Consider the following 17,371-nt stretch of genomic DNA (forward strand, 5'->3'; position numbering starts at 1 on the left):
ACCGCAAAAAGTGTTTTATAGGATCTTTATACTTAATCTTTTTTTGTGGACTGTATCTTCAAATGTTTTGTGAAAGCAAAAATGGTGGAAAATAACAACTCTTTGGCAGGTAAGTACTAGCTTTGCTTTTAATATTGCACATATATACACTGTATGAGGTAAGGCATGACCCAGTTTATGTGTAAGTTTCCATAGTGAAGTGTCTGAGACATCCACACTTCCATTACCAGATTCGGCTCTGGCTGGGTCTGTCAGTTGGATGTTCCTTTGCTTATTTCATGTGGGGCTTGATCTAGAAGGAAGACTCTGGACATGGACTTGTTGTCTGTAACTCACACGGAAAAGAGCAAAACATTAATTAGGCAAGAACTGGGACCCCTCTCTCATATGTGTGCATCGACCATCAGCTAGAGATAATTAACTGTCTCTGGCAGAATAAACATTTTAAATAGTAAATACAAATATTTTCTGTAAGAGAGGTTGATGGAGGTTCTTTGTGATTTAATTTGCTCTTCACACAGAATGTAAGAGATGCACATTTAAATTTCAGTGCTAAATCAGTGATTATCATGAATATCTTATACCTCAGAGACCCTCTAAATCATTGTGCCACTTGGTATGATCACGTTGACAGTGGCTTTTCCTCTCTGATTAGCTTGAGATTTTTTTTTCCAAAAGGCTGGCCTGGAGTTGACAGCTATCTCTTAAAGAAGGTTCTTGTTTATGAACACGATGAGGGATAAGTATAGTGTCAGAGGATAGAATCAACCCTAACAAAGGGCCCAGCAGAGCTGAGACATAACACCTACCCATCTCCACATCTCTTCTCCTGGGCAGCTGGGGACATTCCACCCTTGTATCCTGGCTTCTGTGAATGCCTTTGTTAGATATTTAGCATTCCCTGTATGTTGCAGTAGATACTTGAACTCACTGTGGAGTTGTTCCTTTGTTCAGTGTAGCAAGAGCAGGTAGTGAAACGCTTATTCTATACCTGGTTAGTGAATTTGATGCCAAAATATCCTCTTTGTGCTACTACATTGTGAGGAAACTTGTTTTCATGAAGAAAATAAAATTGGGGGTGAGATATGGTAAATATTGAGGGCTTTTGTGCCCTTCAACTAAGAAAACTGAATATGAAAAACCTCAGGGATTTTATACTTTGATTATCTGATCTGGTTTCTGAGATGAGTGATTAATAAAAAACACAAGTTAGAGTCATTTCTTCAAAAACAAGGGGGATTCCTGTTGCCTGTAGAAGTAAAGATTCAGAGTGCCAGCCTACAAATAGAGAGAGATGTGGTTTAAGGTCACCTTAGCAAGAACTCTCTGCTGGTGCTCTGGCTCACTTTTTGGTCAGGATTAAAGAAGTCAGGAAAAGCAGCAGGGGACATTTGGAATTTTATCCCACTCTCTTTCGAGCCCCTTTTTTTGCAGAGACTTGCTCTTTTCAGCAAGGCATACGCACAAGGAACACAGATAAAGCTGGCTCTTCAGGCAGCTGGTGAGGGAAGAGTGTCCAGCAATAAGTTCTGCCTCATCTATGATTAAGCACTTACATCATTAGGTGCCAGTGTGAAGCTACCTGAGGTCAGGGAAAATTTTAAGTATAGGACACCCTCTTCAAGGATGAAACACAAAATGGAACTGAGCAATTTTCACAATTCACCACTTATAATGCAAAATATTTGTTTATATTTTTAGCTTGTTTATGGAAAGATACAGTCATATTTACTGTATTTTATGAAAAAAAATCAAATCTTCCCATTAGGAAGACCTTAAAACAGGAATATGGTGCAATTTTTTGACAAAAAGAATAGTGAAGCACTGGAGCAAATCATCAGGGATGGAAGAATGTAAGCATGACATTGTATTTTTAAACCAGGTTTGGATGTCTAAAAATATACTTTAATTCAGACAAAACCATGGGTTTGAAATAGGACTCACCAGATTGAATTGTATGGCCTGTGCAATGAAGTCAGAACTGACAATGGTAGTGATCCAACCTGACATTATAAAAATGTAGATTTAGGAAAACCATATTCTCTGAAATTATGATAAAGTAAACACACAATCTGATGGACTAGAAATTTTTAAATGGCTGTTTATATTGCACAAGTTTCTCTTTTATCCTGTGCATTTAGTTTCTCTTTAAATTGAGTAAATGAATCTATGGTTGGGGATATTCTAGGCTTATCCTTTAACTTTCTTGGCTATACTCAGTTTAAACATCTCACAAGCCTCGGTTATTTACTATGTCCCAGGCACAATTTCTAATTTATTTCAGGGCATTGTTGAAGAATATTACTTCCAGCAGTATAATTTTTAAAGGACGTAAATTGCGTGTTTCCTATTCTCTTTTTGCAGGAGTCTGTGAGTGCTCTATTTATCTTGCAGAATAGGTCAACTTCTCACAGGTGCACTGTAATACATGTCATTTTAAAAGAGATTCTTTATTGCTTGTTGTTACTATGGTTGCCTAGGAGAGTAATAGGTAGAGTTCCATTAGAAACTATGGCTTGCATTTGAGCCTTTAGAAAGATTTATTCCAGGATTTCTGGAATGTTTTATGGAGGGCAAATTTTTATACAGGTTTACAGGTGCATTTCGACTTTTTTAGATAAAAAAGAAAATAGTTCTTTTTATCTAAAAGTAATTCAAATAAACCACTATAAACTCCAAGCAATACAAGATATATCATCATTTCAAAACTGAAAAAGAACTTATTTCCTAAACCACGTGTGTTCTATAGAAAGGTAAGGGCATTCCTTTCTTCCTGCTCAAAGATTAACTACTGTGAGATGATATAATTGCCTTAGTTTCTGCAATTTCAGAGCCATTACTCCAATTTTGTCATAATAGACACTAAATACTTTGCTAGAAACGACATTTAATGCTGCTAACTAGTTTAGGGTAGCTGCATGACTTGTGATGCTGAAGAAGAAGCTGCTTATCAATATTTGCTGAACGGGGATTAATTTAAATCATAGAACAGATTATGTGTGTGAATCGTAAAAAGTCACGACTCGGGTTTTTTTCACCCTGTGAAATCTCACATTCAGACGCCTGAACCCTGCTATGGAAAGTCAGTAACACCGGAATTTGCTGTAATTTTGTAAGACTTTGAAAAAGATGCAAAGGGAGGGAAGCTCCAAAACCCATTACAAAGATGTAGAAAAATGGATAAAATGTGTTCAAAATAGCTCTAGAATGTGTAGCTTACTCTTGGCCACTTAACAAAAGCACAGAGTTGATAGCAGACTCTCTGTAGAACGATAATAGGTACCATTAACAAGAAAACTGTAGAAAACCTTTGTCTGAGAATTGCTGAGTTGTACTTTCCCTGAAGGGGTGTTGACCCCTGAATCACCCCCAAAGCACCAACAGCCCAGCCAGGCACAGGGAGACATCTCTCCCAGAAGGGACTCGCAAACGTGCTCTGAGGGTCATGGTTTTCCTTAAAGCCTACAGCACTGCTGAATGCTTTCTTATGACTGACACTATGCTGAAAATACTACTCTAGATATTTAGGTCTCATTTACATCTAACCTTCATTTCTCTCATCTAAAGCACTAATAAGAGCTGAATTGCATAGTTGATACTGAAATGTGCAAGGCTGTGGGCATTTGCAGGCATTTCCACAGAACTTAAGAGGACAAAACAGTGAACAGGCAGACATAGCTGATCCAATTACATCTGTGCTGACTAGGAAATTAGAATTAAATGGAAATCCTGTAGGAATCTTGGAAAATGGATGTCAGAAATACTGACCTACGGGTCTTAAACACCTCTTGGTTTTAAAGGATTACATTTTAATAACTTTGCTTTATGATTACCCTCAATTTATCTGAGGTTAATTTCTGAGAACTTTGTACCTGTACTTCATCTTCAATACCACTTCATATTTATATCGACAGAAAAACTACATGAGACATCTTCAGAATAGTGGTGTTCTTTAAATCAGCTAAATACAATCAAAAGGTTCTTGTGAAATACTGGTGAGGGAAAAGGCACCTTGACAGCAAGGCTAGGACATACTGGCCCTTCTCTCACCTCTTCAAAATCAGTTGGAGGCCAGTCATACCTTTTACTACATCGCCAACAGAAGAGTTCTATTTTTCATTCTAAAAAAGTCAAACAGGTTTAATGTCATTTTTTGATTTACACAGCCTCAAAACAGTAACAAAAGCTCTAAGCAAAAAAATCTACAGAGCAACACAGTTTATTTATTTTTTAAAATAATGCTGCCTGACTAGGGAACTGCAAACTAAGAAATGTCAAATAAAAAGTGCATGTTCAAAATATTTCAACTCCCTTTACATTCACATCACAGTACAGTGTTTTGTAAAAAATGCGAGGTATTTTTTCTGCATAGAATGCCTGCTTCTTTTATTCAGAGTTTATTTTCTATCTGTCTTAAACTTGAGAGAGTACCAGGCCTTACTTAAGCCTCACCACTCAAATCCCATCTTGAACAAAACAAAGTGATTGGCTGGCCATTCAGGAGCATTGGAAGAAAACATGTGAGGCACTAAAAGAATTTCCTGGCTCAGTGAGGCAAGTTCCCACTGCAGCAATCACATAATCTCATTAATAAGTTTATCTCTATTTTAATATTGATTATGTTCAAAGTTGAAAAACTGGGTTCAGACTTTAAAAATGAATACTCATCTGTTAGTAGTGTTTTCTTAAGACACAGATATTGGCACTTGGACAGTCATGCATCGAAGTCTAACACAAGCTAGCAATTGGCATTTTATAATCTCAAATCTTTCTCATTTTAGTACAGAAGCCAAACACACACACACCCCAAAAAAGAAGGAGAAAAAGAAACAAAAAAAGGCAATGATTACCCACATAAAAAAAGCCAGAAAGTGTTGGTGCAGATATTGGCTCCTGGTGATATGTCTTGAAAGTAATTTTTTGCAGTGTTTACAGATTTTGTACCATGTTACAGTTTGAAAGCACAGCTCAACACTATCTATCAGTGTCAGTTACAGTTGTTACTGATCAGCCTTTTTTGCATAACCTGTACCCAGCTACTTTATCTCAGGCATCCATTCCTTCCTACTGCTCTCTAATGTGACTATTTTGACTTAAATAATTTGTCAGCACTATTTAAGAGCTATGAAGCAAAAGCAGGCTCATTCAGTGACATCTGTCCGCCTTTTCCACAAAGCTGCCTTTTCTTTTTTACCATCTTCTGCCTCCTTTACTTCCAAACTTACAGTTTCTACAGTATGAGAACCATTTCCACAGCCTTGCTCATTCACTCTTGTGAATGAGGGAAGCATTCTAAGGAAAGAAGTATGGATCACAAAATTTCAGTTTACGTACAGATTAAATTTGTACAGGCAACCTCAATTATGGTATTTCCTAACTACTGAATGGGTGACTCTTAAATTTTAATATTACTAAATATAGTTTAAATTTAATGTTAAACAGACAAACTGAAAAAGTAGAAAATCTGTCACTAAAAATCATGTCTATCTTATTTTAAACCAGAAATATATTATAAACTGCTTTAGAGGCAGTTATGGACTTCTTTCTCTCTGCAAGTTAGCTTCAGAGGTGAATAATGTAGCGATTGAGGACTCAGAATCTAGTTGTATGGTATTATCATATAGGTATCATTTGATCCCAGTTCAATGCCTTTTTATGAACCCCGTTCTTCAGATTCCAGACACTCTCTTATTTTTATTACTGTATTGCTGCCTTGCAGTATTAAAATACAGTATACATTCAGTTCTTTAATATGTATATTATGACATTCAGTTGTTTATTATTAAGGACTGGGAAAGGTTTTAAAACCAGAATTGGATAAAGGAGGTAGAGAATCAACTCACAGATAGTGGTGTCAGATAACAGGTAAAAGAAAGACGAGTCCTGCCTCTTCTGTGCTATATTCTCAGCACTCTGGAAACTGATGACTGCAAAGCAAGCAGAACAGAGATGTGATAGTGAGGATTTCAGTAGTGGCAGCACTGCAGTGGTGAATGTGAAAGCAAAAAAAAAAGCAGCAACTTGTGGCTATGTGTATGTCTTGCAGAGATCTTAAAGGACTTCAGACTCAAAGCATTTATTAGTTCTAGCAGTCAGTATACAATTAAGTGAATATAAGTGTGATGGCAGGAGAGGAAAGCATCTCAGAATGACAGTTGGCCTTCTGCATCAGTTATGGGCTGGGACTGGAGAGAGAAATGAGATATCCCAGAGGGAGCACAGAAGGCAGCCAGGAGGCACTGAGACATTATGCTGTAGGAGGTCTGGTGAGGAGCTACTTTAGCTCAGTAGAATAAGAAGAAAGACTCAGAGAGGCAAAGAAATAAGAAGTGAAAGTATCGGAACACTCACTGCTATTTTCTGCTTCTCACAAAAAAAAAAAAAAAAAAAGAAGTCTGAGTATTTTCCATATGAGGGCTCTATGTTGTAACAAGAAAAAAAAAGAATTCAACTCCTTAGCCATCCATAATGAAGAGGAAGCAATAGGAGCCTGTGAATTTTATCATCAAACAAAAAAAATCTCTGGATAAACCACTCATTAGTGGTTCATAAGCCAAGCTGATCCTGTGTGATGGGAAGGCAAAACAACCCAAGACTTTAAAACTTAGATACAATAAATATGCACAATTTAATATGCTTCTGGTACTTAAAATTCCACGTGATGCACTATATATCGATGGATATACATCTGAAGCTGGATGAGCTATTCAGTAACTTTCAGCAGAGGGTATGTTTTCTAATCTACATAGTACATCAAGGGAGACTCGGTTGCAGTTTCTGAAGTTTGCCTTAATCCTATGTTGCTTTCCAGTGTCAAATACAAATGTTCACAGAAGATGTGAAATTCCGCAGATGGACATCACTCAGCTGCAGGCTGTTGGCAGTATGCATATGATCCTGCTTTTTGAACTTCTCACACTTAGAACACATTTCAGTCCTCAGACCTACCATTCTTCATGGGCACAACTATCCACTTAGAGAAAATAATTTTGCCTGTCCTTTAATAAAACCATCATAGCATGAGGAAAAGTGCCTGTGCTTATAAAGAACATGTAAAAAATGACACATGATGAATCTCACCTTCTCTTTAAATCCCTCAACAGGTTTATGTCCCATATTTAAAAGCTCTCCAGAGTTAGGGGTGGGAGGGCACAGGACGGGGCATTAATCTGGACTGAGCTCTCCAACACATCCATCGCTATTAGCATTAAACACCTATCTCTTAAAACATGTCGTTAGCTGACCAGTGTTCCTCCTACTACACCCTCGGCCAGTGCGACCCCTTGACCCGAATTAACATGAACTTTATCTGCTTTGCTAGTTCGAAATCCAGTGGATGCTGATTCACTGCGACCCACTGCGACCCCAGCGCGAAGCCTGCGGCGAGTTGCCGGCCCGGGTAAGTGCCCTGTCCTGCCGTGTCCTGCCGTGCCCTGCCAGCCCCTGCCCCCCCTGCCCTGTCTGCCCCTGCCCTGCCCTGCCCTGCCCTTCCCGCCTCTGCCTGCCCCTGCCAAGCCTGCCCTGCCGTGCCCTTGCCCTGCCTCTCCCTACGCCTGTCCTGCCGTGCCCTGCCACCCGCGCGCCCCTGCCCGCCTCCGTCCCGCAGCAGCCCACAAGGGGCCTCGCTTTTTGTCCCACTTTCTGGGCCGAGATGCCTGTTTTTACCATACCTGCCTGGAATTGGGTGCCTTTAGAAATCCAACCCCCTAGAGCAGCAGCAGCAGCGGCCTCATTTTAACCCTTCCGTGACTTGCTTTCTGTGCCCCCTCGCCCGCCGCCTGGGTGGGAGGCCTCTGGAAGCTGTGCCTGGCGGGCGGCAGGGATTTTCGCAGCCGCCCTCCCGCAGCTGCCGCCTTACCGGGGAGCCTGGCGGCGGGGAACCCGAGTCGGGGGAGGGCGCAGAAGGTGAGGGTCGGTGCCCAAAGCAACAGCAGCGGGGCAAAGGGTTAAGGCGCTGCTGGCATTCAGTCCTCCCCCTCCCAGCCTTCAGCTTTCCTCCAGTCCCCTCCCCAAGGCGCCAGCGAGCGGTGAGGGTCTGCAGCGGGGCTCACCTTTCGGCCGCCCGTCCCAGCAGCCGCAGGCCGGTCCCTCCACCGCCATGGCCCGGGCTCTGAGGGGCCTCCTGCCCCTGGGGCTTTTCCTGCAGGTTGTTTGCCTCTGCTTGGCTCAAGTAAGTTTATTCTGACTTTGACTGTTTTTCTCCCATGCAGATAAGCCAGACGGTAATCGAGGTAAGTGTGAGGGAAGGGATGGTGCTCTGTGCTCATGGAAAGCGTGTGGGTGATGAGAGCCTGAAGGCTGCTCTCTGTCATGCCTTGACACCGAACCCTTGGATGGTTTTCGACCCTTTTCTGCCCCCCAGTACTGTAGCTGTCCCTGATGTGCGGCTGACAAAAGGTGAGTTGACCACAGGGCAGTGGGTGTCGTGTGTGTGTACATGATGCTACCTGATGGGCACCAGCCAGGCGCCTGGTGACATGGCAGGGCTTGAGCCCCATCTACAAGTACCGCTTGATGGATTGCTACTGGGAAGACTGGTGTGGGGAGGAAAAGTGTCCAGAGCAGCAGCACAGTGGGGAGCGAGGGGCAGGCGCAGGGCCCCCGCAGGCCCGGGTTACCCTCCCTTCACAGAGCACCGTTGTGGGGCTGCGGCTGGAGCTCGCTCCGAGAACAGAGCCCCCCATTATTGGGACAGAGACCTGTAAAAGCCTTGCTCTCTGTTTCCACGGGCTGGTGGCGCCCCCCGCCTGCCCCTCGGGAGCCCGGCGCTTTGAGAAAGTGGCTCTGTAGATGCTAATGAAACCCTGAGGAAACAGGCAAAACCGCCGAGCCTGGCAGTAGGGACGGGGTTGTTTTAAATCTTTGCTAGCATGAACTCTTAGGAAGACTGTATCCTTTGTGTCAGCTGAATGAGTAATTGAGTAGCTTAGTGGCTTTCAGTGTTTGATTTGCGAAGATCGCTCCTTATTTCTGCCACCCTGTTGTGTTCATACCATGTTCAGATGCTGCTGGGGCAGGGGGTCGATCCCCCTCCACCTTGCCCTGGCCCTGCCAGCATTGCCAGGCCTGGCCAGGGGAGTTGAACAGCTCATCCCCATTCTGCCCATGAGGGGAGTGTTGCTGGTCATCACAGCGACAGCTAGGGTGGGATATAGGGTCTGTGGGTTCTGACGTGCATGGAGTGAGGACACGGCTCCTCATCACAGCTGTGACCTCCTGATTGACCTGTAGAAGCCACCTCTCATTGTACCAGTCCCCTTGCACTGACTCTTGCAGGTTTGCCAGGATCTAATTGCTTCTTTTTCTTTTTTACTCCTTGTCAGAGAGGTCTCCCTGGTCCACCAGGCCCGCCAGGTCCACCGGGGCCACCAGGAGTTCCTGGTATTGATGGCATCGATGTAAGTGTTTCCCATGCTCTGCTTAGGAAATAGGAAATTCTTGGAGCTGTACCTGCGTTGTCCTCATGGTCAGCATTTGACCCCAAGGAGTCTGGATTTGGCTGCAGATCCATGTAGGAACTGATGAGTCTCACACTCCATAGCAGGCTGGGCTGAGGGGAGCAGGTGGCCTTTCAGATTATCTCAGATATGGAAAATACAGGATTATTTATTTTATGTAATCAGCATCATATGCTATGATTGTTTGCCTTAAATGGGGTGTAGGGCTTTTATAATTCTGAGCTCAAAAGGGATTATGTAGTATCGCTCATACTAAGGCATGATTAAGGATTTGTGGTGTTGTTCCCAATAGGAGCTACCATGTATTTTCCCCCAGTTCCTGTCAGAAGTTTCTGTGATTATTTCTGTTAGCCTATAACAGAGATCATGTGCATTTAATGTTAATTTCCTACAATAAAATCAGTTTAGCATTATTATTGATAATCTGTAAACCAGTGTTTTTCATGAGGGATCATAAAAGGTCACCGTAACTCTGATTAATACTTTCTTATTCGTATCTTGTTAGGGGGAGAGAGGTCCGAACGGCCCCCCTGGTCCACCGGTAGGTGATTTCAGCTACTTTGCATTTGATCTCATGAGTTTTTGAGTTTTGTTTCTGCTTCCCTCTCTGAAGCATGTTTAACTGTCCATTTAAATCCTGAAGGGTCCAGATGGGGATGCAGGCAAACCTGGATCCCCTGGCCTGCCTGGAGAGCCGGGAGCTGATGTGAGTACACTTGATTTTCTGGAATTTCCTCTTCCTTTTCTTTTTCCTTTTCTAAGAAAAATACCTGGTTTCAGTCTGTTTCTGTAGATGCATGACCTCCTTCTGAAGTCTCTGGCTATCTCACAGCTGCCAGTGAGGCAGCCGGCCTCCTCTGGGCCTGTGGTGGTTGATGCCTGAAGGGGTGTGTGGAGGGGGTTGTGTTTAGTGGTTTTTAGACCTCGTTGCTGAAAGTGGAGAAAATGCAAAGAAAAAAAAAATTAGACCAGCCCTATAGACCTGATGTTACGGTGAACCATTACTAAAAAACCAAATAAACAACCTCCCAGACTTCAGCCACCACAGAGCCTGCACCTGCTGATGTATTTTCCTTTCTCTGTGGAGAATAATATAGAAGTATAAAGTTCAACATTATCTGGTGTTGATGGCCTGTTAGGTTGTGTCTCTTGAATAAATTAGTGGCAATAAAAAACAACTTCATACATTTTTGGGAAACTCTTTGATATTTCTCTTGAGAGCAATGTTTGAAAACATGTCTTGCTATGAAGCAAGATTATTGCATTAGTACGTAGATCTTATACCAGGAGGTAGGCAAGCTTATGTCTAATTTACGTAAATGGTAGAATACTTTTATAATTTATAACATAAAAAATAAAGACTATATACAACAAACTGGTTTATTAGAGAATATTGCGATTTATTTAAGTGAAAAAGCCTAATATTTATTAAAGACTGCAATACTGTTAGAAGTTAATTTTTAGTTTGCTTTTGAACAGAAGTTCAGTGGATGTGGAGCTGGAAGAGTCTTTAGTTAAACTGTTTGAATTTCAGATCTGTAAGAGGAAATGGTCTTGGCTTGCATGGTACATCATACCACTTCTTTTTTTCCTGAAAAATACAAAACCACAACCCGTTTTTACATGTCAAAAACTCATAAGCAGATTTTTAAAAAATAATGACTTCTTCTGATTTTTGCTTAAGGCATGGTTTTGTTTTCCTTGCTGGAATTCATGGTAACACAATCATGTGAAACACAATGTTTTAAACTCAGCTTTTGATATTTGTTCACACTTGCAAATTCCCGCATATTAGTGGATGAGTGAAACTGTAGTACTAAAAAACTGTGTTCTGGAATGCTGAGCCTTTCTTTTTTTTTTTTTTTTTTTCTCACTTGAAGACAAAGCATGGGACTTTATTGTACTCCCACTGTGCATTCAACTTTTAATTGGGGTTTTAGATTTATAATACCTTCTTCCATGTTTAATTGGTGAGGCAGTTCTGACTTCTTAAATCTCACTTTTTTTCACAAACTATTTCAATGTCAGGTTTAATAGACTGAGTAAAGATACTGTACAGTAATTGCTTGTAATGATCGTGTAAGCTTTTGAAAGCAAATTATCAGAGAAAACAAGGCTTTTCTTATGAATATCTGGGAACTTTGAAGCCACGTAAGATGACTAAAAGTTTGGAAACGAAAGAAAACAAAAGAACTCCAAATAAATTCATAGTTATAATAACATGACTGCTTTTTAATTTTAACCAACTGGACAAGTATGGTTCAAAAACTAACTTTTTTCTTTTCTTTTCCTGTGAGATCTCATTTAGTTTAGTTATGATTTAACTGAATAATTTTTGAAGGATAGATATCACAGGCACTAATGTTTGTCACCAGAAGCTAGTACTTTGAGCTTGGGCAGTTTTATCGGTGCGTGTAAGTAGGCATCTGAGTTGTAACTCTCCTGCAGCTACTTATCTCATTTGATAGCTTCATTATTCTATCTTTTAGAATGTTTTCTGTTGTGATTAAGAAAACCGTGTAACTTTTTCATTAATGTTTTATATGTTGCTTCCAAAGGGACTCACAGGACCTGATGGCTCACGTGGAGCCCCGGGACCAAAAGGACAGAAGGTAAGAACAAAATTATGCATGAAACTATGTGTGTTCTTTTATTTTTTATTTTTTTAAGCAAGATTTTTTTTTTGTCTCTAAGCAACTAGTGCAGTGCTGCAGCCTTTCTTAAAATATTAGAACATCTGTAGAATAGAGACACACTGGGCCCTTTTCACACAGTACAAAGCAACTTCCATTCCCCAGGCAGCAGTAGGGAACGGTGGGGTTCCATTGATGACATTAATGTTGAGCATCTTCAGTAATGGAAAGGCTCTTTGCATCTTGTAACGTAATTATGTCATAGTAACACCCAGTGGGAACCTGAACAGTGAAACTTGACTTTATCAGCGATCAGACACATGAAATACACATCAGAAGTCAGAGTAACCAGAATCTCTGAGTTGTTTGGTGGTTTTTTTTTGGGGGGGGGGGGGGAAAGGCTTGAGGCTATATCTTTTTAATATTGAGAAAGTTTTTCCTTTCTATCAAGTCTCACTGAAACCAACATAGCCTTAAAAAGTGAATAATACTTGCATAATATGTACACTAAATGATACCCTTGAAAAGGTGAGAGCATCTTCCTGTATGTTGTTTACAAAACTTTATGCTAGTGCCTCTTGAAAAATTCAATTTTTGTCTTTTAAAGGGTGAACCAGGACTGCCAGGTGCTCGTGGACTGCCGGTGAGTAATACATTTAGTATATGAAGAGGCTTTTAAGACCTTAAGATCAGTATGAAGAATTCTTTCCATTAGATGTAGTGAAGAAGAGCCAGAAACTATTTCTGAGGTTTCAAAGAACTCATGAGATACTAAAGTACTATATTAAGGAACCTTTTTGCCTTTATATCGAAGTGTGCAGATATTACTGAAAGGATGTTTGGTTTGTATGCTATAGAAAAGCACCGTGTGTGATGTGGTCACAAGTTTTGGACGCTTAACTTTGTTTTCCGTATCATCTCTTTGTGAAAATGCTGTAGAGGTGGGAGAGCTCATGTCTTATTTGCATAAATAAGTCTACAGTTATTTCTGTTTCAGCTCCTTGCCATGTGTTTAAATGGGGTCACTGAAGTGTAAATGTTATATTGGCCTTCCTGTGCTGTTCCATATGAAAACAAGACAAAGTATGAGAAAAGGCGTGTGAAGAGTACTGTTCCACTTGGCAAGCAGATGCATTTAATATCCATCTTTGGGGGCTGAAAATAATTGTGAATTTTAGGAATCTTACAGGGTTGAAGAGGTGAGTGATGGTTGGGATGTAGAAGCTTAGATGATATAAGAAACCAGGAAAAACCTAAAGGAAAATGAGTAATGGAACAAGATGACTAACTTGAAATTGTAATAGGGCCGCACATAATTAAAATTTAATTAAGAATTAGATAAATATTGGATAAATTAATGGAATTAAATAGAAGAGGCATTGTATTCTGATATAGCACTACTTGCTATGAAATTCTGTATCTTTGTATTTTTGACCCTGTCCCTTTAACTAATTAAATTTATATTAAACAACCATTTTGACGTTAGGCCAGGGAGGAAATTATATTGTTATTATTGAAGACATTACATTACAGACATGTTCAAACTTAAGATGAATCATTCGATGTGGACATTTGCATTTAATTTTCATGGATGCTTTTTCTTACCTAAGAATTTGGAAAAGAGGTAATACTTTTATAATGGCTGCTCAATCTGTAGACTCATTATATGAATTGAATTGAGTCACAAAAATAGCAGAACTGATGTAGCTTCTATGTAGACTGAAAGCCCTACATTCTTTCTGTTAGGGATTCAAGCATCTTTGGGTTTTTGTTTGTTTGTTTGTTTGTTTTTCTGCCAAATAGATGGGGAAATAATTTCTGGGTCATTTGCAATGCATTTTAAAATGTCTATCCAGAATGAAGATATTACTTAACTTTTTGAATATGTTAATCAGATGATATGGGAAAAGTGTACCTGAAAAGAAGTACTAGAGGAGAGGAAAAAACAGGGAATTAAAACTGAATTGCTGAAATACTAGGTTAAAATTCTGTGGTGTTTTAGCTTGCCGACTGAGATAAAAACTGACTTGGCGAAAATAGACATGAGTTTACTCAACATTAACAAATTAGTGTGAGAACAAATAATTTAAGAGCCTTCATAAAAAAGTGGGTATATAAAAATACGCATAAAGAAGGTTAATCTCAACTGAGAAGTAGAGATGTTACTATGGCAAAGCAGCAAACTGGACCAACTTGTCAAGGTAGAATGCCGATTCCATTCAGAGCAACGCTTAACTGATTTGGGACTTTTGTGACTATATTTTGAGACTGTAAAAGCAATAAATCTGATGAGATGTTGCACCTTTGTTGGAAGTTTAGTGATTTTTCATTTACCCTGAGTCTTTCAGTCTTAAGGTGATAATGCTGAAGTGCACTCCAGTAGGGATTGCCTTTGGAGTTGTTCTGCCTCTGCTTAATATGCAATTGGACCTTGTATTTAAGGGTGAATTTGCAGGAATATTTTTTATGAGGAAATGACAATTCTTAGTTATTTAAAGGTAAAGAAAAGATGGATATACTTAGTCATCTTGTGTCATGACCCTTCTAATTATTAAGGTTAATCCTTAGAGCTCACCTTTTTGGAAGAAGCCTAGGGTTTAATTTTTTAGCTCCTTGGTTGTTAACCCATATGTGCCAAATCCATATGGAACGATTAATGCTCAAAATACATTTCTTGGGGAAATTCCATTTATACAGGTTTTCCTTTTGATGAATGGCTTTAAGCTGCTGAAGAAATAGAGCAGTTAGTGAAGTTTTTCAAAATGGCCAATACAGGTCATGTCTCCTTTAGTGAAATTAAATTTAGAGTAATGAAATCTGGGGAAAAAAAAAAAGTGTAAAAGCGGTAGTGCTGGAATGTGATGGTTCTAATTCTCAGATTCAGAGATTTTTTTTTTTATAAGGTCTTACTACAAGTGTAAAGTAATGGAACTGCTTAACTTTGGCAGGTCCTTGGTTTGATCCTTGAGACCTCCTTTACCAGAAACACAGTGGACACACTTATGAGTCTGCATACTAGTTACATGATTAATTGAGTATTTAGGTGTAATTATACACTGCTTTGAATTCACTTAGTGGCCTTTTGGAAGTGGAGTAGTCTCTGGATGGCTGTCCAAAGACTTCATTTGTCACAAAAAAACCTTGCTTAAGTTGTTAAAATGCTCAGCGTAAACAGTCAGAAGCCTTGGCTACAACATTAATTAGTTTTAAATTGTTATTACTGTTTTTCAAGCTCATATAGTGAAATTTATTTGCCACATTAGGACTTAAGGGTAACCAAAAGAAAAAATATTAAATATCTAAAGTTTTATATACATCTTTTGATTTTCTGCTTCTGTCTCCCATTTGTCCCCAGAATGTATCCTGGTGATCTTCAGTTATCTTTTTTTACTCTCTCTTTCCTCTAATTTTTCCTGCTTCATCATTTAGTTTTAATTTATTCTCTTTATCTCATTTCTTTTGTGGATAGTCTCTCAAATGATAGATTTACAAAATTAGTATAATACTTCTGATTAATTCAAGTAATTTACCACTAAATACACTGATGTCTCTGATCTAGCCCTGGTAACTGGACCTAGGCCTGCTACATTCAGTGCATGTGTTGCGCCCTTCAGCCCATTCTCTCTGCTAAGTTCCCTCTAACTTTTCTATTAGCTGATATGTTGCTGGTGTTTTACAGATCTGACATATGGGTAGGATTGTACGTATTTAGTGATAGAGAAATTGAAAATATTGTAAGGTCTACTAAAGCACAGCTTCCAGCGCAGGGTACACATACAAATACTGGTATGTGACTCTCTGTGGTGGATGGCAGTGGGTCCGTGCTGACAATGGGAGGTACTAACCAGATCTACAGGGTGAGTGTCCCTGGACCAGGTGGTTACAGATGGGTTCCTGCCCATGCCCCCACACTCCACGTGCTCTGCGGGTCAGATAAACACCTCCAAAACAGGCAGCAGGCATCTGGGAATCTAAGGCTGCAGTCCCAGGCTGCGTGGAGAGGCTTCTCCTTTAGGACATGGGCAGAGAGGAGAACACAGGCAGCTGGATGGGATCATTAACTGCTCTGTATAGGTCCTGTTAGAGAAGTTCCTTTTCCTTAGGTTTCCTGCTGCAGAAACTCAGGCATGGATTCCAGAAATTCTTCTTAAATAAATACTTTATTTGCGAAGTGCAGCACTGAGCTGCTGGATCTGGGTGCCTCCTGAAGAAGGACCCACAGCAGAAAAAAACTGGAGAAAATTGTACCCCCACAATCCAAGTCCCCACCTGCCATGCGTCATGCCGAGCCAATTGCAGAGTTGGAGTCTGGGGTCTCCCTGTTCTTCACTGGATCTCTTCTTTTCTGTCAGGCGGGCTGTCAATTACAGTTCTGACCTTCAGTTGCTATATTGCACCTGCAACTGGAGAAAATAAGTTTTTGGTAATACCCAAAACATTATTCTGTTAGACACCATTCTGTTCCTTTATTTATCTCCAGGGACGCAGCTCCCCTTATCTTCTAGCTTGAAGACTCTGAGGCCTTTTTTGCTTAACAAAGCAGAAAGTTCAAAGGTTCATAGCTTGCAGAAGTTACACTAAGCAAATTTACTTATGGTAAGCAAGTTCTGTAGAAGTAGTTTCTAAACAAATTCTATAAGAAGCAGTATACCAAATAATTCAACAAGCTAGGGCAGTCTATTCCATAACAATCCTCACTGGGTGATTGCCCTGGAGCTCTCAGCTCCGTGAGATGGTCTGCTTGCAGGGAGTTCGTGGCCAGAAGACTGGAGTAGCCGGGTGAGGGGGAGGCATGGATTGCTGGGGTACAGCCCCTGCTGTTTGGAGTCCTAATTAGGCTGGTGAGGGGATGCAATGGACTGGGAACAGGAGGGGAATGGCTAATCCTGGGCCTGTGTGTGGGCTGGACACAGGAGCTGTAGCTGCTTCTTTTGGTATCACTGATGTTCCCTGCCACTGCTAGGGGCACATTAGCAAGGGGTACTCCCATGAGATCCTGCAGGTAGTTGGCTTCTCTCTTTCAGAGGCTGATGATATTATAATATCAGATATGTAGTGCAATGAAAGTTTAATTTTGGTAGTAAAATATAGACGTACAATGAAATACAGCCAAGGAGCATTAAGTAACAGCAAAGGAATTATGTAGGTGATGCAAGATGAAAAACTTTACTTTCTGCTGTGTATTAAATTATTAAAATGGAAGAACTCTGATAAATGCATGAAATTTTCCTAGTGTTATACCAAGTTTTCTAAAGACAACCTTGCAGATACAATCCTGGT

At 40.4% G+C, this 17,371-nt stretch overlaps 1 protein-coding gene and 1 long non-coding RNA gene across 2 annotated transcripts in view; one reads left to right on the top strand and one right to left on the bottom strand.

The window, feature by feature from the left end:
• COL9A1 (collagen type IX alpha 1 chain) overlaps positions 1-17,371 on the top strand; it is a 66,344-nt gene that overhangs the window by 10,148 nt on the left and 38,825 nt on the right. The window contains exons 6-12 of the mRNA XM_065834174.2: positions 7,322-7,399; positions 8,211-8,231; positions 9,324-9,398; positions 9,964-9,999; positions 10,102-10,164; positions 12,017-12,070; positions 12,699-12,734. Coding sequence (XP_065690246.1) covers positions 7,322-7,399; positions 8,211-8,231; positions 9,324-9,398; positions 9,964-9,999; positions 10,102-10,164; positions 12,017-12,070; positions 12,699-12,734 — 363 coding nt within the window. The remainder of the gene's footprint in view (positions 1-7,321; positions 7,400-8,210; positions 8,232-9,323; positions 9,399-9,963; positions 10,000-10,101; positions 10,165-12,016; positions 12,071-12,698; positions 12,735-17,371) is intronic.
• On the bottom strand, positions 74-4,119 carry LOC139827618 (uncharacterized). The gene is made up of 3 exons (XR_011738474.1): positions 4,051-4,119; positions 1,945-2,003; positions 74-325 (listed from the first exon to the last, which is right to left on the bottom strand). It is a non-coding gene; the product is annotated as an uncharacterized lncRNA (long non-coding RNA).

This window comes from Patagioenas fasciata, chromosome 3 (genome assembly GCF_037038585.1).
Source record: "Patagioenas fasciata isolate bPatFas1 chromosome 3, bPatFas1.hap1, whole genome shotgun sequence".
Classification (NCBI taxonomy): Eukaryota; Metazoa; Chordata; class Aves; order Columbiformes; family Columbidae; genus Patagioenas; species Patagioenas fasciata.